The following is a 27581-nucleotide window of genomic DNA, read 5'->3' on the forward strand; positions in this document are numbered from 1 at the left end:
TAAACTGCTTCGTGTCCAGTACGAGAGGGGACAGCAATTTCCAACTAGTAGAGTTTGTAGGAAATGAAGACTCCATCCAACGTTGGTCACCCCAAGCTGGTTAGGTAAAGAACTTGATTCTGACGTTCTATGCCCGGATTCGAACCCATGGAACTTGATGGTAACCTTCACAGTGGAAGACGAGCATCTTACCACTGCGCCACTCGGGCACACCAACCAACAGTCAACAGAAAAACACGCGCCAAACGGATCAAAAATTGTAGTCCAACGACCAAGTCGTAATCGCACACGCAGGTGGGTCACCCAATCACCCACGGCCAATGAGAAATCTGGAAAGGTCGAGAGCCTACGCGAGGAAGGAAAATCGCGTGTCAAGAAAGTAAATTTTTCTCGTGCGTATGTCGGAAGCACGCTGAATGGCGCGGGGAACCATGACCGGGCCATTTTCCAAACGAACGAATGGTTAAAACCGAAAATAAATTCCATCACCTCCCTTGCAGTACCGGAAACCAACAAGAATGGCTCACCTTGTCTCTGGAAACCCAGGGACGGGCCCAATGAACCCCACTCTCTCTTCGATGTTCGGTCAGCTGCCGTCGCTCTCTTGACCACCGTTCTACGTTACGTTCAGCCCGTCACCACCTTTGGAAGCCCGATGACAGCTTCGCTCCTTCGATCGACATTTTATAAGTGCCTTTTTCATTTAAATGTCCTTTTTCTTCTTTATAACAGCATCATGTTTTGTCAGAGGCCCCTAATCAGCTGATTTCTAATGAGTGATTAAATGAATGGTTAATCTTGAAATAACACTTGCAGCGGCAATCACACAAGATATCTCATCTTCTTAAAACCCTCTCATTTCGGCAATCCCGAGCCCAGCCAGCACCTCCTAGAAATAGAAGGCCTCCGCAGTCTCCTTGTGACGTCAGTAAGTAGTCGATTTTCCCTCAGAATATTCAGTGGGAAAAAAGCCCCTGCTCGTGCCAGTATGATCGTTCTGAGGAAAAGAATTGATCGGGCTCAGAATTGGCGATTTCTATGCCCCACATCCAATCAATATGGGGTATTAGTGAGCCAATCAGGAAGATTCTACGCAAAATAAGAAGAAACGAAATAGGATGTTGTCTTTCAAAATGTGGCAAATATGCTAGGTAGTCTAAATGACGTTTATGGCAACCCGTACGGAGACCTTCTATCTCTAGGAGTTGCTGGCCCGGCTAGCTTTGTACAGAGAGCTTTGCCCGCGATAACACGCTTTCCCTCCCCCCCCCTCGTCCTGCCAATCAACTGCCAATCAGCGAGGTCGGCTTTTGTTCAAAGTCTGATAGCAGAAGGGGGAGAGAGATTTTTTTTTCTTTTCCCTTCGAGAGGTAGTATACTATTATTAATATGCGTACAGCATAAATAACAGAAAAAACTACAATTTTTTCCCCTTCCTTTGTTTATTATTATTAATTTATTATTTATTATCGCTATTTCGCGTTGGGGGAGGGGAATTTATCAGCTCACGCAAACGGAAAAAAATAATTTTTCTTGAAGATTGGTGGCAATTTCTAGAAGGTTCGGTGATTTGCACTGTGACAGCGACAATGCGGATCAAGAAAACTTTAAAAGCCGCTTAAAGGGCTGAAATGGGATTTGATTGATCTATTATGCCACATTTTCGCGGTGCCTATTTGCTTCTAATATGTTTTGATTTCTAGCATCTTCGGAAGCTGTGAATTGAATTTCACTTAAACCCGTTTCCCATCTCTATCACGGAAGACCTTGTTAAATGTACATTTTAAGTGTTAAGGCACGAAAGATAATATTGAAATGTCGCTATAGCATCTCTGTGCCCGTGTCTACCACATTGAGTGTTTGTAGATATGAGTACCTTGCCTGGCCGTGTCATTAACGACCCGTGTCTGTGTAGCCCCGTTCACATGTGCAAGATTAGGGATCGCTTTGGTGATAATTACCGGCATGACAACTTTTTTCCCCTCGTAGGGAAGATAAAGGTGGGAGAGAAGCTCATCAAAAAAAGCAAATCTTTCTTGGGGTGGATTGGAGGTCGACACCGAACTTCTCTCCCATAATCCTTTGCGCCACGAAAACTACTGTAAGCTCCTTCGTCAACCATCTTGAATCAACCAATTCCGTTCACCCACGTAACCAGTGACGACTTCCGGAAAGAAGAGGGGGGATTACTGGCATAAACTAAACGTCATGTGAATGGTTTGTAGCGAAAATCCCCGTTACCGGGAACTTCCCGGGATGTTTTATTGCACATGTGAACGGGGCTTGTATGAATTCACCTTTATTTTTAAACCTCTAAAGCAGGGGTTCTTAACCTTTTTCAGTCGCGACCCAAAATCAACAACGAGATCAGTGTTTAGCGACCCATGAAACTATTTTTATTTCTTTTAAATTGTTAAAAGCAGTGATGCAATAAGGGCATTTCTAACGCAACCGTGAATGGTTTTGTAAGACTCATCCGAAAAGCCCCCGCGAATCAAGTCTAGGTTGTGACCCATGGCGCAATAATCAATGGCTTTAAGTAGATTTGTACGGCCCGTCTCGCAAGCCCCCGGTGAATCAAGTTCGGGTCGTGACCGATAGCTTAAGAATCCCTGGCTGCAAGTGTATTTTTGCAACCCGTATCGAAAGCCCTGCGAACGTATAGGCGCCGGAACCTAGGGGCTTAGGCCATTTGGGACTCTCTAATAAATTTTGTAAGGGGCTGAGCCATCCCCCCCACCCCCAATATTTTCTGAAAATAACAATGCAATGCACCCTCCCTCTCTTGCGTACGCACTTGAGCCCCGCATATCCGGGACGACCAACAACTTTTAGCACCCTCTCCCCCAATGTTTTCTTCACGTTGGTGCCTCCGCCTGCAAATCAAGTTTGAATCAGGAGACATACATCAAGAGTCACTGACTTTTTTGGTGGATTCGTACGACCCTTCTCGGAAGACCCTGCGAATCAAGTTTGGTTCGTGACCAATAGCTCATAAGTCGCTGACTGTAAATTCATTTGTACGATTCATCTCGAGAGCCCCCGTGAATCAAGTTCGAATCGAGACCCATAACTCAAGAACCCCTGGATGTCAGTAAATCTAAACGACCCATCTTGGAAACCCCGGAGACCCAAGTGTGGGTCACGACCCATAGGTTAAGAATCCCTTCTCCAAGCACGCATCTTCAACCGGTTGAGCTTGCGAGCACCACGGCGCTTCCTGAACCTCCCAGAGCGCTCGATGCTCGTGCCCGATATCGTGCTCGCGAGCACTTGATCAACAATTCCAATTAAGCACACTTTACACATTGCATTCAAGGATTGAAATCATCCTAATCTCATGCATTCGTACGTCAAATTTGTTGTAGGGGGGTTTCTCTTCCTTTGATGATGAGTACAGGCAGTGCTCGCGACTAGAAAAAGTAAACGGTTGGCTTCGGTCTAAAAAACTGTTGCCGTATATTCATGTGTGAGTGTATGCTTGTGTGTTTCTTTTTCAATGAAAATATTCATAAATTGAATTATTTTTCAGATTTCGAATAAATTATTAGAATTTTTTGAAAACATGGATGAGCACGATGAGGTTAGGATTGCCGCAGCAGTAACATTGTCACAATGTCCATCCCCTGCTATTATCGAGAGAATGGCAAACGTTCTTGAGAATGAAAAAAGCAAGCAAGGTATGGTTTCATATTCTAAATATCAGTTTGTCGCAGTCATTTCATGCATATGAAGGCTTTTTAGACGATGTAATAAAATTAATGATGTAAATAAAAGGTTATTTGTTCTTGATGTTGTCTTAATATCAAGACGGTAGATAAATATGTTAAAAGCATGGGAATATATGATGGTGATATTTTAGCTAGTCGTTTTGAGAAATTCATATAACGTCATTGAACTTCAATAGAACATCATTTTTTAAACATAATAATTTAGAAAATTTCCCCGTGCAAGTTTCATGTGCGTGCATAGCCTACCTCTTTCTCAAATATTTGACGAAAATGTAAATAATCCGGATGAATTAAAAAAATACAACCTCTGACAATAAAGTTCGGTGAATGAAGTCAGAACGGCCGATCTGGCAACACTGGCGAAGGCAAAACGCTGCACATGTGTAGCGGCAGGTGTTGACCATCTGCCGCCACCGTTGTTCAGTTGAGCGTCGTTTGTGTTCCGTGAAAGACTTGTTTTACAAAGTGCTTGTTTAGTGCGTTGGTTCTTAACTGGGAACAGGATTAGTCACCAAATTTCTTGAACTGTATTGTCACTGAGGATGAGTCCTGGTGTCTCAGGTACGACCCTGAAACGAAACGGCAAAGCATGGAATGGCGTTCTCCTGCATCACCTCGTCGGAAAAAGGTCAGAGCAGAAAAATCACGCATCAAACGATGCTAATCACCTTTTTGATAGTCAAAGCATTATCCACAAGGAATTTCTACCTGAGGGAACGACGATGAATGATGCAAGGTACATTGAAATTTTGACCCGTTTCATGAAACGTCTACGCAGGGTACGACCTCAGTACGCACAACAAGGTTCATGGTTTCTTGTTCACGACAATGCTCGCCCTCACACAGCCAATATCGTCAAACAGTTCCTGGCGAAAAAGGGGGGTGGGGCAAATTGAACATCCACCATACTCGCCAGATCTCAATCCTCCAGACTTCTTCCTATTCCCACGACTCAAACTCGCTTTGAAAGGAAAGAGATTTGACGATATTCCTGACATCCAACGAAACGTGACGAGGCTTTTGAACTCCATCCCAAAAGAAGACTTCTTGCAAAGTTTCCAGGACATGTATAGGACATCTCAGCGGTGCATAGTAATGGGAGGTGACTATTTCGAAGAACAATAAGGTAATTTTCGTTAACATTTCATCTACGTTAATGTTACAGGACTATTCACCGAACTTTATTGTCAGAGGTTGTATATTATGTAGCTTACGCGAAAATTAGGGACAATCAACACATAAACGCGCACAAAATAAATAAAAATGCAATAATAATAACGCACGTTCTGCAGCACTCGTTGATAGTGATGATGATTACAAGCAGCGGAGAAAATTATCTAATTGGTCCACCCCTTTCGGACTTAGCGCTACTCTCGGCCTAGGGAGTTTTTCGTAAAATCGATAAAGTCATACCACGGGCTGCTGAGAAAAATCAAGTTTTTAACGATGGTCGTTGAGAATTCGCGTTAAGGGCGTGACGCCACTAACGACCTCGTTGTACAGTGACGTGAGCGTAATAGACCAACACTACCTACAGAACAAGGCCTCCGCACGAAGCTCGTGACGTCAATGGAGAAGGCCATTTCTCCTATTGCCATTGGATATACTGTAAAAAAAAGGTAAAGACATCGCATGCGTCGGCCTTCTATATCCAATGGCAGTAGGTGAAATGACCTTCTTCAGTGACGTCACGAGCTTCGTGCGAACGTCTTGTTCTATAGGTGGTGTTGAATAGACCCCCCCCCCCCCCCGTCGTTCATTCATTCATGTTTGGTAAAATGTGAATTAGGTAACCGCGTGTCATTTGAAAACTCTTTGTAATGTAACCCATACTCAACGTACGTATCCAAAGTCAACGCTTGTAGAGATATTCGCTGTGAAAACAATTTGCGACAGCATATTGTGCAGCACCATGCATACTTACACAAACATCATTTTTATAAAATTCAAAAATAAAAAAGCTATTCAAAGTCTTCTTCCAAGATTTTACACTTTCTCTTTGTTGTGATCGGATTCAGCATTGGTATGAAATATATCTCACATCCAAAAATTCTTCTCAATCTCTTACAGTGGAAGTATTTACCTGGTCATACTTGAGAAGCCTCCAAGAAACATCCGATCCACTGAAACGCACAGCAAAATATGCCGCCTCGAAAATCTTCCTGAAACAGCCGTACTCCACCGATATGCTCAAATTTTCCAGACATATATCGAAATCTATGTTCATCGACAAACTCAACATTGGATACGAAGCAAAAAGCAACGTAATCCACAGTAGGGATTCTTTCTTGCCACGATCTGCAAACCTGGCTTTGACGGTGAACATTTTTGGACACAACCTGAATTTGTTCGAGGTGGGTCTTTAACACTTCTTATTGCAGGTGATTTTCTGTTGTAACGGTGTGTTTTATCCTTTCTTCTCGGTGCACCACTGGCGGGATATTGCAACCCTGTCATCACCGTCATCTCGTTTTTGTTTTCTTTCCCGTGTTGTATATATTTTGTAAAGAACCCGGATTAGGCCGGGATTACACTATAAAAGTTTGATAAAAGTACTTTTATAAAACCTCAAAAATGCCACCAATAAGGTTATTGGTTACATTCTAGAAAATGCAACGGATGATCTTATTGGTAGCATTTTTCAAGTTTTATAAAAGGACTTTCATCAAACTTTTATAGTGTAATCCCGGCCTAAAACAAATAGAAGGGAAGCAAAAAAGATCGAGCACTTTTTTCCCTCCTCTATTGGAAAATGTAATGAGGAACTCAACTTTCGGCAACTTTCTGAATCTGAAATAAAAGAGTTTTATATTCTAGTCAAACGAGGTTGGACTGAAATCTCGGATTGAGTCATGTAAACGCTTTTAGTTGCCTTCAGAGTGATGCCTTAACCATTTCGTGTACAAGCGTTTGGCAAGAAATTCGGATTATCTCTATTTAACGAATCAGCGATAAATATGGTAACCTTGTCCTAACCTAAACACGCGTTAGAAAAACGAAGAAGGGGAGAAAGAAAAAATATAAAAGGAAGAAGTATAACAGATATATAAGTATGAAGTATAAATAAAGTTTTTAGAGTCCTCTTTTTACCCTCATCTTGCGTGTCTTTTTCACTCTTTCATGTACAGTCTATCCCGCTTATAACGTTTCCATTTAGAACGTTTTCCCGCTTAGTAGGACTTATTTTCGTAGTGCAAACTCTAAGTAATTCTCATCAATATTTCCCGTTTATAGCGTTTTTCCGCTTACAACGTTTTTTTATGACAGTTTTTTTTTTAAAGTGTTATAAGCGGAGTCCACTGTATATAGTAGAAATATACATTATATGTGTGTGTGGGGGGGGGGGAATCTTCCGCAGATAAATAGAGTTGCTATAAAGTTTCGCGATGGTGAAGAGAGAGGAAAGAAAGCACAGAAAACTCTCTTATTTGGATGTATTCCACTGGAGTTTGGACGTAATATTACGCGTGCGATCGTAAAGAGGTTAAGTCAGTTGTTCTCAAACTTTTGTTGCCGGCCAGACTTTTGGTCATCGGCGGCTCCCCACAATAGTTAAATAGATATTTCCCCATATAAAGGAACCACTTAATGCATAAATAGGCGCACAAACTATATCTCCAGGTGGCCGCGACACCCCGAAAAAGGTTGGCGACACACACTATGAGAAACACTGCTACAAGTTCTCCGGCCACAAATTACTGGCGAATCGTTGATTCTAGAGGCATTCTTTTATTAAGAGAAAGTATCCCAATGAAGTTTAGACCTATGTCAGATTCTATGCATTCGTATGGCCAAACTTGACGGAAAGGGTGCTCTTCTTTTGGTGATGGATAAAGGCAGTGCTCGCTACTAGAAGGAGGTTGAAGGCCACTGCAACACATGATCCCGAATATAAACCACGTGCCGTATCCTAAAAGTCGAAAATCATGGTTTCACTTTGCGCGAGCACTGTTCGTAACTTCCGGCAACCACGAATGTCTGATTAGTATTGGCACAAACTTCCATTTTTTTCTCATTAAAACGATACCAAGATGAATTAAAACGATGACCACTATTTCTATTTTTAGCCGAGTTATTCAGTTTGAAATTTCTTTGGCGGAAAGTGTCGCTTATTTAGGCGTGATAGCCTCTTTACATCCGGCAGCTTATAAACAGAGCTTACATACCTAGATGCATTATAAGGAGTCTAACGCATCGTGATTAGTCTCAATGACTGATGGAACCCATTACGTCATTTATAGTCAAATACTTGGTAAAATTTACATTCACTTTGGCGAAGTTTAGTGGGTTTTTTTTTCTGTCTATCGTTTTATTTTCTCGTGGTTTTTCGATTCTTGTTTTAAATTTCATTTATTTTATTAACTTCGAAAAGGCCCTTCTCAGGACGAAATTAATTTTTTCAATGGAGTTGCCCTCATCTTTTGTGAATAAGACCGTAGAAGACAAAGATACGACTTCTTCGTAATTCAACTAAAAAGTGCCTATTTGGCGAAATTCGATTTCGCCAAAAGCTCCCCCCGTGACGTCGTGCTATCTTTCTTGCTCGTAGTAACCAATCACTGCGTTCAAATGCCTGTTCTGTAACTAAGCATGTAAGGATTGTAATTATACGCCATCCGGGATCGATTTTAAAGACATTTGCACGTCAAATAATAATAATAGTAATAACAAAAATTACAACTGGGACCGCCTAACGGAATTTATGAAATTATCCTAGTTCCATTCAGCCCGAATTTCCTATTAACCTCAATTTATTCACAATTTATCGAAATCGTTGATCATTTTGTAGCCCCGCGGTTATTTCCTGCTCACGAGGGTAAATTAAACAGGGACCTACAGTTTATTGCCGAATCCGAATGGCAGTTTTTTCCACCATATACCTCGTCGAGGGGTTGATGCTTGGTAGAGAGCTTCCTGTGGTAGCAACGTGTTTGTTCGTTTTGCGTTCATATAATCGATTATTTTTTGTTATAACTCCGCATCAGGATGGTTTTGACAAGGATGAATCGGGTATCCAACTCGTGTGACACCTCTAAAAATTCTTTGGCTAGTGCTTCTTCACCGATGGGCCACGGCCCAATACCGGGCCCGGGCATCGGTCAAACGTGGCCGTGAGTAATTCACCCCCCCCCCCCATTTATTTCCTATTAGTCGTGTTTATGACCGGGGCTCTTCCACCTAAAAAAAGAATCCAACCGGGCCGTGGGCTTCCAAAGGTTGAGAGCGCCACTGCTGTAGGTGTGTATCTTATCGATCTGGGCCACCACGCTTCGATTTGATAAATATTTTCCCATACAAGGTGGGGATTATACATAATCGCCGGAACGTTTGAAAAAGTCTCTATATAAAAAAAATTCATGAAACTGAAATGGTCGGCGATTATTCATAATCACCGGGTGGATTTATCACTTTTACCACAACATATACTTTATACGTATACACAAATACATAAATACGTACCTATATATAATTCAAAAATAACACAAAATAAAGTCGAACCCCTCGATAGCGGACACCAATTTCGTCCGCAAACGGGGAGCGTCCGTTAATAGGTAGTAAAATAGTTGAACCCGAATTAAGAAAAGTGTCCGTTAAACGGAGGTGTACGCTAAAGGGAGAATGTGCGTGATTGGAGGTTCCACTATATGAATTATTTTTTATGCGATATACATTTATGTTAACTTTGAATATATATAACTGTAGTTGCAAAATCTAATGAAACATGCTCAATTTTTTTCTTGGCTGTAATCAAACCAGGTAGGATCAAGAGTTGAGAATCTCGAGAGTGAACTAGAACTACTGTTTAGTCGAAAGCGTCGTCTACAAACCTTTGGCGGAGCATCATCCGAAAACAGCCAATCAAGTTCAGCTGATGCGTACAGAGAAAAAATCCGTGGAATTAAAGACAAAGTATGATTCAATTTATTCATTGATTGTAGGCAGAGGATACGTATGCGATGCCGGACGTTTATTTGATGTGCGGCAGATTTGAGTAACATCACCAGCTCGCCGTATCTTTTGAAAATAATAGAACAAATGCTGTATAATACTGACAATGCCTGTCACTTTAAATACCTCTATATCCTGGACACCTATACTGGGACCTCCCTATACTGGGAAGTTGTGAATGGAACTGGCTATTATATACTATAGCAAAGCATGTCCACAATAGAAGTACATTACCTTTTGGGTGAGATAATCAGCAGATAGATGATCAACACTCAAACAGATAATCAGCAGACAATGAGCTGTATCTGTCCAAGATAAGAACCCAGAGGGTGTCCAATGTCCAAGATGGAGAGGTGTCCAAGATATAGAGTACTGTGAACATAATATACACACGTCAGTAAACCCAAAACACGAAGAGAACAGCAGCTAGACGCGTTTAGGAACTACAAGTTCCTTTTTCAGTATCGTAATTAAGAAAACTAGAAAGGTAGTGAAAAGTAAAATATCGTGATATTTCGGTTTCCGTCGATAATTCATCTGAAAACAATTGGCGAAATCCGAAACCGACGAAAACCGAGGCAATTATTTCCATATTAATCAATGTAAATCCAATTAATTCGTTCTAGACACTCAAAATAATACCAAAAAACACATTTTATAGAGAATAAATATAGTGTTTTAATACTAAAAATAATAAGAAATTAATATAAAATAGATATAAAAGAATAATGTAAGGAGTAGGACGTAGACAGGTTCAGCTGTAATTATATTGCATCTCGCGACTGTCTTTTATTTTGTCATGGGCTCTCGCTGTGCTGGTGGGTGCACCTCGTTCGCTGATCCGCCAGCCCACGAAGCAAGCACACCCTGAATATAAGTAGGTAATTAAAAATGAATTAATTGTCGTGCCCCCCCCCCATCCCGTGCCGAGGAAATGACAACTCCCACTCAACCGTACATGCACCTCGTACACATTCCTCTACGGAATTTCTAACGAATTGGCGCATGCAGGAATGTGCGTATACGTGCGTCGCGAAGATTTTGCGTTTGCATCACCCCTTGTTTTCGATTATATTTGGTGTGAAATAGGCATTCATCGGAAGGTGTAAGTAACCAAATGATTTATTGGATTGGATTGGATTTTGGGTTTATTGGCGCAACCAAATGATTTATTGAAATGTGGTTGTTTCTTGTGGTTATAGTTTTTCCTTCTTTTGTTTTTATTCTGCAGGTTAACCTGAAAAAGAAAGGATCGCCTCATGGTTTCTATTACGTTCGGATAATGGGTAATGAGCTTCACTGGGATAATATATCCGTTGTCCAAACAATCGAAAACTATTTAAATCATCTCGACTCTGCAGCGGTTTGGAAGAAAAAGGTAAGACAAAAAAGTGTAGTTTTTCCCCCATCTTTCTTGCAATGTGTGCGTGGCAGTACTTCATGGCTTTTTTCCCCCTCGTGTGTTGTATCTCATTGTCTCCCTCTTTCTTCAGCAAAAACTATCTAATTTTTTTTACTAATTTTGTTTATAATGCGAAATACAAATCAGTTTTCATTGCCTGAAACATTTAGTATGATAATACAAATACAAATGCAACGCCACAACAGGCAAATTGCCCAACGAGGTGGCTGATTTAAGAACATCATGGATCCCCGAGCCATTTTTTGGAGGCCCTACCTACTACTGCTACACCACACATGCACCCCGCCCACAACCCCCCCCCCCCGCGGAACCCCCAACGAATCGGTACATGCGGGAATGTGCGTGTACGTGTAGTGAAACCTGACGTGAAGTTTTTTTGTCCTCTGTAATGATTGTTATTCAGCCGTGTTGGTTTCATTTTCTTGCTTTCAAACTTTAATATTGTGGTCTACAAACTTCAATATTCCCATCTTCTTGACGGGAAGAGAGACGGGAACTGAGAATATTCTCTCAAAAGACTACTATCATAAATTAATAGAGATTGATTGATTGATTGATTGATTGATTGATGACCGCTCACGCCCAGAGCTGTTGTGCAAGACAACTTCCTCTCTTCACCTCCTAGGAGGCTGGGTCGTGTCGGAGAGCATCTTCTATTTATTCAACAAATGAAAAGTTATAACATACATTCTATGGAAACAATCCATCAGAAGACATTGAGAATACATACAATCAAGATTAACTAAGAGGGAAATGAAATAAAATACAAAAACCAGCGAAAACAGATTAAATACACGCTAATTTGCACTAATTAGCTATGCACTATTATATACATTCTGAGGAAACAATCCATCAGGAAACATTGAGCACAATGCAATCATCGGATTATCATACATACAGGATTATCATAGCAGAAAAATGAAAAAAATAAATATATATATATATATATATTTATTAAACATAGTGCGTAAGCTTTTACTGTTCATAATACAGGGCGTATTATATTAGTAGGTAGGGCCTCCAAAAATGGCTCGGGGATCCATGATGTTCTTAAGTCAGCCACCTCGTTGGGCAATTTGCCTGTTGTGGCGTTGTATTTGTATTGTATGCCTGCGGACCAAATGTGGCCCTGAAGGTTATCTAATGTGGCTTGCCCCCCCCCCCCCTCCCTCAAACCTAATTTTGTAAAAATGAACTAAGCGGCACATTTACAAATCGCTTAAATGATTGGGAAGGTTCTAAATCACTCAAGTTACCCGCGGAACATTCCCAGATTACTTAAGTGATCCGTGACATAATTACGGATCACTTGAGTGATGCGTGGCACAGTTCCAGAGCGCTAAAGCGGCCCGGACACATTTCCAGAGCACTTGAAGGATCCGTGAAACATTTAGAGATCACTAAAGTAGCTCTGTAAGGGGACTTACCAATAAGGAGAATGTTAGTTCAGGTGTCGAATAACTATCGAAAGGTTTCTTCTGTTTTTGGCGCATCGAAGAGGATGCCATCTCAAGAATATTTCATATTTTCATAAAGGGTGGTTGGTGACGTAAACATCATCCAAACCCTCTCCCCCCCCCTTGTCATCAAAGTCAGCAAATCGGAAACCCCCGCCCCCATCGATGCTGTGCTGACATAATACTTGAATGACCCCTAAATGTATACCTTGTGGAGAGAGAGATCAGATTTTCTTATTTTCTTTGTTTCAACCAATCTTCGAAGTATATTTTAACATTATCTGTTTTTCAGAATTTATAATACAGACGTCAGCAAAAATCACCGAAGCTTATCCTGGCCATATTAACCTTATTTAACTTGGCCGTCATTTTTTGTGAAAGATATTTTTATTTTGACACTGAAAATAACTTTTAATCTATTTTTCATTGATCATTTTATTTTTCTTATTTGTACTTTTGTAGTTTACTTTCAATAAGGAATATGACGCAGGTCATACACTGATGTTCCTAGATCACGAAGTTCTATTGCCCAGTCTTACTGGACGAGCGTATAAATTGGGTGCCGACGCAAGTGCAACTTTGGCAGTTGCAGCATCAAAATTGAAATTCGAGAAAAATGGGGTTACTGAGTTCCATTTCGCAGCGGATGCTAAAGAAAGGTTTGGTATAAATTAACAAATTCATTCTTGACTGATTCTAAATTTAAAATTTATATTTTCGAAGCGAAACTTTTACAGCGACATGGAGTGATTAATCTGTGAGGGAAACAAAATCATCACACAAAAAAGTGAAATGCTTTCTTTTTCCCCTCAAAACCCGTTCCGTAGGATAACTGATTGTGTGATGAAGCAGATGGGTTGTGGTGGTTTAGGGAGGATGTCAACACACACACACTCACTCACTCACTTTTAAGAAAATAAAGTTGGGGGGGGGGGGTGGTGTAGCGGCTATGGATCGGGACACGAAGCAATGAATACCTAAAGCACATGCGTGGAGCAAGCTACTCTCTCTCGTGACCTATTGGCGCTATTAATATATTAATGTATACTGTACGCGAATGGAAGTTTTGTGGCGTCCCAGTGATAGCCCCTAATTGGCTGCGCTGTCATAACGCTATATATTCAGAGCGCTTCACTTTATTTACTTATTTTCTCACTCTTCACTCCCGTACTAGACTTCAGCCCCGATAAAAAGCCAATCTTCCCCCGATTTAGAGCCAACCGCGCTTATCGCCAGAAATGTTTAGTGAACAAATCTGCCACACGTGGGATTTACAGCGGGTTCAATCATGATTACATGTGACGCCAAACTCATTAGAATTCTACGGGACGGATGGCGTCTTGGGGTCTAAGGGGACAATTAGATCAAGTGAATCAAATTTAAGAGAAAGGGAAGTTTAAGGAAAACAAGGGATCAACAAGATCGATCTTATTTAAAATTTCTAAACTCAATTTTGAATAGTTAAAATTAAATATAACTGAGATGTACACTGAAGAGCCAAAAAAACTGGTACACCTGCCTAATATCGTGTAGGGCCCCCGCGAGCGCGCAGAAGTGCCGCAACACGACGTGGCATGGACTCGACTAATGTCTGAAGTAGTGCTGGAGGTAATTGACACCATGAATCCTGCAGGGCTGTCCATAAATCCGTAGGAGTAAGAGGGGGCGGAGATCTCTTCTGAACAGCACGTTGCAAGGCATCCCAGATATGTTCAATAATGTTCGGGTCTGGGGATTTTGGTGGCCAGCGGAAGTGTCTAAAGTCAGAAGAGTGTGCCACTTTGTAGCAATTCTGGACGTGTGGGGTGGCGCATTGTCCTGCTGAAATTGTCCAAGTCCGTCGGAATGCACAATGGACATGAATGGGTGCAGGTGATCAGACAGGATGCTTACGTACCTGTAAGAGTCGTTTTTAGACGTATCAGGGGTCCCATATCACGCCAACTGCACACGCCCCATACCATCACAGAGCTTCCACCAGCTTGAACAGTCCCCTGTTGACATGTAGGGTCCATGGATTCATGATGTTGTCTCCATACACGTACACGTCCATCAGCTCGAAGCAATTGGAACCGAGACTCGTCAGACAAAGCAACGTGTTTCCAGTCCTCAACAGTCCAATGTCGGTGTTGTCTGGCCCAGGCGAGGCGTAAAGCTTTGTGTCGTGCAGCCATCAAGGGTACACGAGTAGGCCTTCCGCTCCGAAAGCCCATATCGATGATGTTTCGTTGAATGGTTCGCACGCTGACACTTGTTGATGGCCCAGCATTGAAATCTGTAGCAATTTGCATAAGGGTTGCACGTCTGTCACGTTTAATGATTCTCGTCAGTCCCGTTCTTGCATGATCTTTTTCCAGCCGCAGCGATGTCGTAGATTTAATTTTTTACCGGATTCCCGATATTCACGGTACACTCGTGAAATGGTCGTACGTGAAAATCAAAATTTGATCGCTACCTCGTAGATGCTATGTCCCATCTCTCGTGCGCCGACTATAACACCACGTTCAAACTCACTTAAATCTCGATAACCTGCCATTGCAGCAGCAGCAACCGATCTAACAACTACGCCAGACACTTGTTGTGTTATATAGGCGTTGCCGACCGCAGCGCCGTACTCTGATTGGTTCCATATCTCTTTATTTGCATACGCATGCCTGTACCAGTTTTTTTGGCTCTTCAGTTTATCAAGTCATGTCAAACCTAGAAGTTTCATTTCTATCACACGAGATTTTTTTTGTAAGTAAATCATGCTTTGGCTATGGCAGACATTCGTTAAAAAATGTTGTTAAAGAAAAAAAAAAATTTCCCCAACACATGGTGGGCAGCTGTTGCCCGATAAAATTGACCGAACTGGCGTCCCGTGTTTGCGATGGAAAGATCAAATAATCCATGAAAGCTTCAAGAAATATTTATGTGTGTCATGTATCCCAGTGACTCACAAAACCCACTGAGGAGTGAAGTGTGTTGTATATCCCGCCAAGCCGCCGATGTTTGGCAAGATTTGATCTCGCTTGGCGAGAAAGACACTTTCGCTAGCAGTCACTGCGGAATGAACCAACACCCCCTATAGATAAGATAGCCCCTATAGATCTTACACAACACCCCCTATAGATCTTATCTATAGGGGGTGTTGAATGAACACGCAATAACAACCGTCCTGAAATTGTTAAGTTTATAAATTATAGTAAGAAATATTTTATTTCAACTGGCACAACGATGATTTTTCTCAACTCCTCCATCACTCACCAACAGGATAAGTGGATTTTACATGAAGAAATTTCTGATCTTATGAAATCGATGGAATTCGATGATAACATTATGAGAGAAGTGAGTGAGGTCTGCGAGTTGATAAACGTCAAGACTGAGGTGAAGGAAATTAAACAAGTAAATGCCAAACTAAAACCAGAAAACATCCTGTTTGCAGAAAAAAACTGAAAATGCGTAATTAACTAGGCAATATACGGAAATTAGATCACAAAATGAAAAAAAAATATTGCGTAAACATGTCCTGGGTTCAAACCCACTGCCATCGACACACTTGTGATTGAATGTGAAGACTCTACCACCACACAATCAGCGGTGTATTTACAAGGATTGCTATAGCCCAGGGTGGCGACTTCAGGAAATTTGAGAAATGATTGGCAAAGAAAATTAGTAGAATGGGAGAAGGGAGGCAAAATTTGTACGACCCTCAATAAATCCGCCTCTGTCCAGACAGCGAGAGGCAGAGGTTAGGTCAGTGAGGGACCCAAAATCTGACCGAGAGAGTTCTCAAGCACACGAGGTAGCAAAAGTGTCATTTAGAGTGTATGCAAATTTGTGAATGACCAAAACAGTGACCTAGAATGCGTGCAAGCATATCAATGACTAAAAGAATGACCTCGAGCATGTTTATAAATGAATAAAAGAGTGACTCAGCATGGAAACCATGTCAGTGAGCAACCAAAAGAGTGAAAAAATCAGTATGCAAGCATGCGAGTAACCGAAACCGTATGCAAGCATGTGATTGACTAAAAAAGTAACTTATAGAGTGTGTGAGCATGTGAGTGACTAAAAATGTGACTCAGTGTGTAAGCATAGGAGTGATCAAAAGAGTGACTTGGAAACACGAGTGTGCTTGCAGAATAGGGTGCGAAAATGAGTCTAATATGGGGTATGGTCCCCCCCTCACAGTCAGACAGATCGCACAGCGCGACGGCATACTGGACACGAGGCAGTTGAGGAGTCCCTGTGGCAGTCGGTCCCACTCATGCAGCAACGCAGTTTTCAGTTCCGGAATGGTTCTCGGAGGGGGATGGCGAGATGCAAATGCCCTCCCAAGAGCGTCCCAGACATGTTCTATAGGGTTTAGGTCAGGAGATCTGGCTGATCAATCCATACGACGAATATCCTCACTTTTTAGGTAATCGTTGACCAGGTGAGCCCGATGTGGACGAGCGTTGTCGTCCATCAACAGGAACCGAGGGCCAACTGCGCCCCTGAAAAGTCAAACATAAGACTCCTCTCTATAGATCTAAGATCTCCTCTCTATAGATCTAAGATCTCCTCTCTATACCTCGTAGCAGTCACGGACCCTCTGCCAAACACATGGAGGGGGTGTACGGCCGTCCAACATAATGCCTGCTCAGACCATGACACCTCCACCACCATAGTGCTCCATTTCCCTGATATGGGAGAGATGTATCGGGTACCAGGCTCTCTCCAGATGAGTGTACGTCGAGAATCAGTGTCCAGGCTGAATCTCGACTCATCTGTGAAGAGCACGGTGCTCCACTGAAGTCTGGTCCACGGCTGATGTCAGCACCATGCTAAACGCGCTCTCTTGTGTGCTGTAGTTAGCGGGTTGCAAACAGCGGGTCTTCTGGCATAAAGCCCTCTCTCATGAAGCCTTTGGACAACAGTAAACCGTGAAACTCGAGTTCCAGTGGCAGCATGCAGCTTACGTGAAAGCTGTGATGCTGTAGCAGTCTTGTGACGCTGCGCTGAAAGTGCCAAATAACGATCCCCATTGGTCGCAGACGTAAACACTGGGGGGGGGGGGAGAGGGGAAGCACTGACATCATCAAGAGTGGCACTTGCTGACACCCTGACACCAGGCAGGAGATGAAGAAACACTGTTGAATATCCCGGAAAGAGCGTGGATGCAACACAGTAGATATTCGCCGGTTCCACGGTAACGAAGACGTCGAAGAAACGAGGTCCGTAGGTTGAAGAAGGACGCAAGTCCGTAGCGTTATGAAACTAACGCTGCCTTTGGAAATCTTCGCAACGAAGATTCAGAGACCGGAGAGAAAAAACACGTCCGCTCACGATGAAAGATGCCACAAGACTCAAAATATATATATAAAATCTCTATACAAAATTTTTTTTTTTGCTCGTCGTGGCTCTTCGACGACCTTGTCCAGGTCTTCTCCATATGGATCCAGTGTCCTGAAACGGTTTCCACAAATTGCAGGCGACACTGGGCGTAACATCGAGCTTTGTAGCCACCTGCACTTGTGATTCTCCATCTCATTCCGTCATGAACACGTTTGTGGCTACTCATTTCACCTGATAGCTTGTAAAATTTACCGAACTCTTGCGAGAAACACAGCGAATGTCGCCGAGGAGTGCGAGCACTCGAATCGTGGGAAACGCCTCATGTCCTTATCATCCCCTCCGTGGTCACAGATCCGCCCACACGCACGTGTACGCTTACGTATTTGACACTGAATATTTGCATACTTCTTCTGTGGCATTATTAGAACCTTTCGTTCAGTACTTTATGTGAAAATAGACAATGTGTGCGAATTCTCTTAATTTTGCACACGAGTTTATTAACATAAACTGAATTGATCAGATTGATCTTTTTTCCCACAGCGTTGCTGTTGCAGTTGGCTTGTCTTTAAGCATATTTTCTGATGAAAGTTACCAGCCGACGATCCGAGTCCGTACGACGACTGGTGGTGGTCTAGTTTGGCGGTCTGAAATTGACGTCAAAAAAGGTCATGGCGTTGACCTGACGTTCGGTTTTCCGGAAGGGACGAACATAGAAATGTTGCATATGAAGTAAGAATATTTATTTCATTGTTCTATTTTTTTTTCAGTCACAAGATTTTAAAAATAGTAGCAAGCTTCTGAATATAAGTAAAATATAACTAAAATCGATCGAAGCTTCGTGTATTGCCATATTGTTGTGTTGTTTTTAGAGAAATAAAATTATAACACGCACAGACAGAGTAGAACAAATTACACAGTAAATGCTTAACTCCCTGCTACACACTTGGCGATTCAGCTATTAAATAAATTATTTTGGCGGGGAAAACGTCTCGCATTTCAAAACCACCACTTGATTTATTTGTGATCGTCACGAAAAGCTTCGGTCACGTAAAACCCAACTTGGAAAACATGAATGAATAATATCACGTTCAATTAACTACTATTTGATCATCATTTGATCATTTTTGTCGCACCACGGTCATTTTCTGCACACGAGGGCTAATTAGACCGGGACCTACAATTTATTGCCGATTCCGAACGGCAGGCTTATTTTTTTTTTATACTCGTCGAGAGGTTGGTGCGCTAACCCCTCGATGGGGGACTCCCTGCGGTAGCAATTTTTTGCTGCGGTCAAGTCGCCGTTTTTTTCTTTCTTGTACTCCTGTGTCAGGAAAGTTTTCTGACAAGGACGAACGAGGTATCGAACTCGCGACACCTCAACATGCTTTGGTACTTTAGTCGAGCATCTTATCGACCGGGCTACCGCGCCCAATTAACTGCTAAACAAACCATGTTATGAATCCTCGTGGTGTCCTTGAACTAACATTTTCGATGAGCTTATGAACAGCTCCGTAGTTTTGAGGCACCAAAATCGAGATGTCGCGAGGCAAAAAAACTGCTGTTGCTCTAGACACAAATGTTGCGTTGTGTGGCGTGGAGTTACGTTGTGTTAAGAGGAGTCCAGAGACGACCTTTCGGGATTTCATAATTTTCTTTTGCAACGAGCTGCACGGAATAATTACGTGCTGCAACAATTTATATCATTTTAATTAAATTTGATTGCTATTTATTAGATATTCGATTTTATTTTCCAGACGAGAAGTTTACGTTGTTGATAAAAATGGTGAAAAACCTTTCAACACCCCGCAAAAAAGGACTTACAAATACTGCACAAAATATTTCGGAAAAATCACAGGCATCCAAGTTTGCGGGGAGATAAACGTGCCCACATTAGACAACAAGAAAGAATATTTCATGCTGTGGCCCATGGATGCCTCGTTCCGTTTAAGCAAAGTAGATGATTCAATCAAAGGCTTTAAGTTCAGTTTGCATTATCCTGATCGAGAGGTAAAACAAAAAACAATTTTTTTTCCATTATCCCTGATTTCTTTTTATTCCAAATATTTTAATATATTTAACAGTAAGGGGCCATTCAAGTATTACGTCAGCAAATTTTTAGCCATTTCTGACAACCCCTTGTCAGCAAAATTTCGTCAGCACTGCTCCCCTATCTCCTAACGTATATTGGTGGGATCAGAAACGTACGCGAGAGGGGGGCATAGGGAGCTCGTGCGCCTCTCCCCCCGACGAAAATAATTATTTTTTTAATGCAAAAAAACTTATAAAAAAAAAGTAAAATTTCGTAAGAAAATACCTTTTATATGTTATTATAATCAATTTCTGTTAATTTCAATGCTATTGGAAGGGTAAGAACTCAACGTTTTTTTTTAAATTCATTGCGACTCACCCTTTAAGCCATATATGGTAAACCCTTGGCCCGCGGACCAAATGGGGTCCTGAAGGTTATCTGATGTGGCTTGCCCCCTCCAACCTAATTTTGTAAAAATGAACTAAGCGGAACATTTACAAATTGCTTCAATGACACGTGGCATAATTCCAGAGCATTTAAGTGGCCCGTGGCACATTTTCAGATCACTGAAGTACGCCTCAAAGATCACTTTCACATTCAAAGATCACTTTCAAAGATCACTTTCACATTCAAAGATCACTTTCACATTCAAAGATCACTTTCACATTCAAAGATCACTTTCACATTCAAAGATCACTTTCAAAGATCACTTTCACATTCAAAGATCACTTTCAAAGATCACTTTCACATTCAAAGATCACTTTCAAAGATCACTTAACTAACCCGCGACACAGTTCCAGAACACTTAAACGATCCATGTCACATTTAGAGATCCCTCGAGTAACGTGTGGCACAGTTTCAGAGCACTTAAGCGGGCCCCAGTGCGGTTCTACATCACTCAAGTTAAACGCGGAACATTCCCAGATTACCTAAGTGATGCGTGGCACAGTTCCAGAGCGCTTAAGCGACCCGGACACATTTCCAGAGCACTTGAAGGATACGTAAAACATTTAGAGATCACTAAAGTGGCTCTGTAAGGGGACTTACCAATTAGGGAGAATGTTAGTTCAGGTGCCCAATAACTATCGAAAGGTTTTTTTTTTCCGTTTCTGGTGCAACGATTTGGTATAAGATGTCATTAAGAATATTTCATATCTTCATAAAGAGAGTGGTTGATGACGTAAGCATCATCCAAACCCCCCCCCCGTCCCCTTGTCATCAAAAGTCAGCAAATCAGAAACCCCTCCATCGATGCTGACGTAATACTTGAATGACCCCCCCTAAAAAAAGAAAATTTAAGCTATTAATATGATACATTATATTTTATCCGTACATTATGAATAATTTTATATTTCCTTGTAGAATAAAATGAAAAGAGAGTGGAGATTATATTTCGGTTCAGAACCGGTGCAAGAAAATGTTAAAAAAACGAACGCCAAAATGATTTTAGCCGAATATGTGATCGAGAAGCCCAACCCAAACACAAGGAATGCCCATGTGAAATTCCTCACACCAATTTATAATTTCGAAGGTAAGAGTAAAACTTACTTGTTCGTTCTTCCACGTATGTCCGCAAGTGTTCTTTTCTCGTCACGTAGAATAAAGGTGATTTTTTCCTCATTAACAATGAGAAGTTATGTACAGGGTGATTCAAGAATAATCATCGGATTTCAAAGTGACATTTCCCAAAAGTATTACAGATAGAAGAATGAAGAGATTACTTCGTAAACAGCTGAGATATTTCAAGTTTTTTTCCCCCCCATTACATATAATAGTTTTATGTGTTCTCTATTCTTTAAGCGGCACACATCTATATGGTAGTCAAATTCATCCCAGATACGGCCCAGAATGCCTGTGTTGATGTTCGTAAAAGCGGTGGTGATTCGGTTCTTGAGTTTATTCTATGTAGCTGGCAGTGAAGGCACCGTACACTACTTCACCGCTCACCAACTCTGGTCATATCACCATACGTAGGGTGACCATGCGAACCGTATTTCTCGGGACGGTCCCGGTTTTTTCTGTCTTTCTAGCTGTACTGACTTTTTTTTTGCAAAAATGTCCCGGGTTTTCACGTATTTTCAACGAAACCAACTTGATTTTTTTTCTCCATTTTATTCTTCAAACCAGCCATTAAAATTATCTTCCCAACTCAGAAATTACATTATGACAATCACAATTACAAATAAGAATATTCATCTAAGATATGTCTGTCGGTTTTTTTTTTAGTTCACTGCAATTTGCAATAGAGCTTCATTTCCCGCGATTGGCGACTTCTCTGTGATTTTAGTACGAGTTGGCAACTTTGCTTACTTTTGGCATCATTTTTGGCGATAATTGGCAATGTCCCGTGTTTTTATCGAGCAAATATGGTCAGCCTAACCATACGACAATTTCCAACCAGTGGAGTTCGGTGGGAAACACTGAGCTATAATAGGGTGACCATACGTCCCGTATTTCCCGGGACAGTCCCGGTATTTTCTCTTTTTTTGGCCGTCCCGACTTTTTGGCAAAAGTGTCCCGGTTTTTCCCGTTCACAAGAAGCCTACTTGAATTTTTATTCTTTATTAAAGTCGAAGATTGAAATTATTTTTCAACTCAAATTATTTTATGATAGTTACAACTATATATGGGATATTAATCTCCCACATTTGCCTTGGTAAACGTTTTTTTTTCCGTGGAATACATTTTAATCCACTGCAATTTGCAGTAATGCATCATTTCCCGCCATTGTGATTTTACCGTAATTTCAACAATATTTGGCAACTTTATTTGGTTTTGGCGTCGTTTTTGGCGATAATTGGCGAAGTCCCGTATTTTCCCGTATTTAGAATCCCGATGTCCCGTATTTCTCTCGAGGAAATATGGTCAGCTTACTTATAGCTCAGTGGTGGGAAATGAAGGCGCACATCATGGTGGCGCGCGCATTGGTGGTGGGCATCGAGCTTATAATACTGGAGAGAGTATGATGTCAGCGGTCTCCGCCTTGGCAGTCCTGAGAACGGTGTCCCCAACATCTCTGAAGATCACGTGACTCGGTGAAAACAAACACAATCCTCCGTTATATTCTTATGGCATCCACAGGAATTTAAAACAATAAATGAAAGAAATATAATTTCAGCATCGATGAGATAATTCTAAAATTAATGGGAGATAATTTCAGAGTTAATGAAAGAAAATATTCTAGAATTAATGTAAGAGATAACTTCAGCATTGATAAAAAAGCGATAATTCCCAAATTAATAAAAGACAATTTCAGCATTAATGGAAGAGATAATAATAAAATTAATGAAAGATAATTCTAGAATGAAGGAAAGAGATTATTCCAAAATTAAAGAAAGAAAAATTATAGAATTAATTAGAGATAACTCCAAAATCAATGAAAGAGATAATTTCAGAATTAATGAAGTAGTAATTCCAAAATAATTGAAAGCGGTAATTCCAGCATTAATGAAGGATAATTTCAGATTGATGAAAGTGATAATTCCAAAATTAATGAAAGTGATAATTCCAAAATTAATGAAAGTGATAATTCCAAAATTAATGAAAGCGGTGATTCCAGAATTAAAGTAAGAGATAATTCCAAAATTCACGAAAGAAAAATTCTAGAATTAATGAAAGAAATTATTCCAGTATTAATGAAAGAAATTATTCCAGTATTAATGAAAGAAATTATTCCAGTATTAATGAAAGAAATTATTCCAGTATTAATGAAAGAAATTATTCCAGTATTAATGAAAGAAATTATTCCAGTATTAATGAAAGAAATTATTCCAGTATTAATGAAAGAAATTATTCCAGTATTAATGAAAAATAAATAATTTAATCTTTTTTCATCTTTAGATGAGTTTTCTATCGTTTTTTTTAAATCTTTATCAATCCTGTATGGGCAAATTGCCAGGCGGACACTTTGTTTTCCCCCAGTCACGTGATTTTCTTGCATTTGATGTCGCTGCCGTCGCGGCGGCTGGATGCTCCCTCCAGTAATACAAGCTCGATGGTGGTGGCCCCAGGCTCGGTAGGTAAAGAACTTATTTTCGATGTTCTTCCCCACAAAGCAAATAAAACAAAAGAGAATGGCATTCCCCTGTTGGATATTCCATAAACCAGTGTTTCTCAACCTATGGACCAGAGGTGGTCCACGACGATGACATAGGTGGTCCGCAGTCAGATTTGATAAAATTATCTACCCGTTGTAATTGATATTAGTAATATCCATACGGGCTCAAATAAAATTATACATTCATACTTAGGCTCACCATGCATCATCGAGGAGAATGCAGGAAATTGCTATCCTAAATGCGAGACATCACTAAATTTTGTCAAAAGTTGCAATTTATTGCTTCAAATGCAATTTGCTGATTACTGCTGAAATTGCTGAATGGTGTGAAAATAAAGAGGCTGCTACAAATCGAAGTTGACAAAAATAAATAATATTTCACGAAAAAATACTCAAATGATCTAATGACCATAATTGATTGAGAAGAAATATGGTATAAAGCAGGATTTTAAATAATAATCCGTAAAATACGGGACATTGCCTATCACCGATCGTAATTAAAATTGCTGAGAAATTACGGGGAAGGGAACGTAGAACACGTGACAAATACGCGAGATGAATATTTATAATGTTTGCCATAATTATAATAATAGGCCTACAACTTCTATTATGAAAACGCTATGTGTCACGACTTCAGTAATTAGTACAAATTCAATTGAGAATTGTTGAAAAAAAAAGGGGACAAATGTATAAATAAAAGTCAGAAAATGAAAATTTCAGGCATGTCCCGTAATGCGGGACACAGACGCTCCATCATATTGTTTACGGCATTTTACTGGTCTTTGTTCTCAGAGAGATTGAAGCTTAGACGAATCCGGTGTTCCCCCATACGTCTTCCGATCTGAGCCCCATATTTGTGGTCGGAATTTGTAACGAAATTGTTTTACTTTATATCTCGAAGTTCGCGAGGCAAACAAACAACATTGGTATCGTATTTAGCTATTCCAAAGACGAAATCCAATGATACAAATTTCATTATGTTGGTACCTACCACGCAAACGCAGGCACAAAGAACGCAAAGGGTGTCCCAAAATTCATGCAAGATTTGAATTCTGCACCATTTGTGCTGCGAAGTGTTGCCAACGAAAAAAAAAGCAGCTGACAGTTCAGGGTTATTAAAATGGAGCGCTACACGAAAGAACAACGCGTTTTCATTGTTGAGCAATATTTCAAAAATAATGAAGGTTTGGCAGCTATACAGTTCGCAATTTTCGTACAAAATATGGTCGGAATAGTGATTTAACTTCATCAACTGTGAAGAGATTAATTAAAAAATTTAGGGAGACTAGATCAATTAGTGATCTTAAACACTCTTGCTGTCCTTCGACGCAAAACATCGAAGTAGTTCGTGAGAGTGTTGTTGAGAGTCCAGGGACATCAAGGTATCATCGGACCATTCTTCTTCAAGAATGCGTTTGATCAGGTAATAACAGTTAATGGTGCTCGCTATCGCGACGTGATAATCCAGTTTTTTGTGCCTAAATTGCAAGATATGGGTGTGGACGACATGTGGTTTCAACAAGACGGTGCCACATGCAGTTACAGCCCGAGAAACAATTCAATTACTGCGTGAGTGATTTCCTGGTCGTATTTCCCGTTTTGGTGATCAGAATCAGCCGCCCAGATCACGTGTTTTAACGCCGTTGGACTTTTTTATTTTGAGGTTTTTGAAGTCTGATGTTTATGCCAACAAGCCCACGACCACCCACGCCTTGAAGGAGGAAATTGAGAGCTGTATCAACGAAATCCAGCCACATTTATGCAAAACGGTCATGTAAAATTTCAGCAAAAGAGTGCGTATGTGGCAGCAAAACCGCGGAGGTCATTTTTTTTATCCGATATGCTATTCCACATACAAATACAACGCCACAACAGACAAAATGCCCAACGAGGAGGCTGAGAAAAAGATGCCCATAACAAATATTGATGTCATATATTTCTAAAATGCAGCAACCCCTATACTATACATAACCCTATACTGTATAATTTATGAATCAATAAGAAATTTAAATTTTTTAATTATAAACCTGTGTTTTCTATCAAAATTACTTCTTGCGTGAATTTTGGGACACTCTTTATTAACATCAACACTTGTGTTTTGATTTTAAAACTAAACAACCAAATTTTCTTTTTTATTAGTCGATTTGATTTAATCCCGACCAAATCGCAGTCCAATGTCTGTTTAAACTCTTTTCTTCAATTGACGTTTGATTAATGATTTCAAATATAATTTGAAATGCTAAGAAATTAATTCATAGATTTAAATGCGGACCAACGTCAATCCGGATCATATGCTTGATATTTTCGTAGGAAATATGTCGCGATTCAGCCTCGCGACAGAAGCAACAAGAAAAACACATTCTAATTCAACTTAACACCATTCAATCGAAAACCACATTTTAAGACTTATCGCATGTTTAAGATTATTGCAAGGACAAAACGATTTGAAGGGTCTTGTCCTGAATACGTGACTAACAGGAAACAGGGAAAGGAGGCATGCGACCCTAGAAGTCTAGCAACAAGATCATATCCGCTTCCTGAAAGAGGGAGTTTATGCAGGGTGGAGATGGTATAGAGCCAGAGATCTCGATACACCCTTCCAGTGTTTTCGATGTTTAGGTTATGGGCATCGAGCAGCAGGATGTAAAGAACAAGAGTGCTGTAAATGATGTGGAAAAGAAGGACATTTAAAGAAAAACTGCCAAAGTGAGCCAAATTGTTCGAACTGTAGGAAGGAGGGTAGAAAGAAGACGCTCCATGCGGCAACAACATGTACTCGCCCAGTTTATCGAAGAGAGACTATAAGAGCAAGAAATAGGAAATAGAGAGGGACTATTTTAGTTTTGAATGTCTGTGTAAATTTTATATAAATTTTTGTGTTTTTTCTGCTGTTTTGTGTATATAAATTTGTGGGTTTTTTGGTGTTTTTAGTAATTGGAAATTTTTAGGTTATATGTATGTAATAAATGCATTTTATGGATGTCGTGCGGTCGCACCCGGGCCATGTATTACTTGAAAGGCTCGAGAGTTAAGGAATCTAGTGAGGAATTTTCCAGTCAGATTTGGGGCCGAGGTGTCCGGGCCTCCCGTTCCTCTCGTGTGTGTGTGTGTGGGGGGGGGGGGGTTGCGTCTGATCGACATAATTGCCGTCTGGCCTGGGGTTGGGACGGAGTAACCATTGAATCTTATCGCATGATTTTCTCACACGTTATTTCTGTCGACGTGTTTATTCTTTTTATGTGCAGCATATTTATCAATATAATATTGCTCAATACTTTCATTCTCATCTTATAAACGCCTGTGTGGTTTTTACATAGCTGAAAGTTTACTAACCGAAGAAAAGCTGGAGGTGAAAGCCTATTTACTTGAAAACAAAATTCGTCAATGCGGTATTGATTTAGATGTCGAGATTGATGTGAAAGGAGCTCGTTTAACAGCATATAAGCCAACACTTACGATTACTATGGGAAAAAGAGATCCAACCAAGTTTTCTGGAAGCCTAGTATTTGCTCAAGGGCGGAAAGAGCAAATATCAGTTGACATAGGTTCAACCAGTTTTGAAAATGATTTTCTGGTGAAAGGTAAATCAGAGTTAATATTTACGATGTACTCACAA

At 40.7% G+C, this 27581-nt stretch overlaps 1 protein-coding gene across 1 annotated transcript in view; it reads left to right on the forward strand.

Annotated features, from left to right (window-relative positions):
- The window catches only part of LOC149068341 (apolipophorins-like), a 112754-nt gene that overhangs the window by 53333 nt on the left and 31840 nt on the right, over positions 1 to 27581 (forward strand). Inside the window, exons 11-19 of the mRNA XM_089251851.1 lie at positions 3533 to 3680; positions 5802 to 6085; positions 9489 to 9641; positions 10912 to 11058; positions 13023 to 13219; positions 18420 to 18608; positions 19634 to 19886; positions 21271 to 21439; positions 27283 to 27546. Of these exons, the coding sequence (XP_089107977.1) occupies positions 3533 to 3680; positions 5802 to 6085; positions 9489 to 9641; positions 10912 to 11058; positions 13023 to 13219; positions 18420 to 18608; positions 19634 to 19886; positions 21271 to 21439; positions 27283 to 27546 (1804 nt within the window). The remainder of the gene's footprint in view (positions 1 to 3532; positions 3681 to 5801; positions 6086 to 9488; positions 9642 to 10911; positions 11059 to 13022; positions 13220 to 18419; positions 18609 to 19633; positions 19887 to 21270; positions 21440 to 27282; positions 27547 to 27581) is intronic.

This window comes from Pholcus phalangioides, unplaced genomic scaffold (genome assembly GCF_987345545.1).
Source record: "Pholcus phalangioides strain wild (caught in Gottingen) unplaced genomic scaffold, Ppha-v1.0 ptg000027l_1, whole genome shotgun sequence".
NCBI lineage: Eukaryota > Metazoa > Arthropoda > Arachnida > Araneae > Pholcidae > Pholcus > Pholcus phalangioides.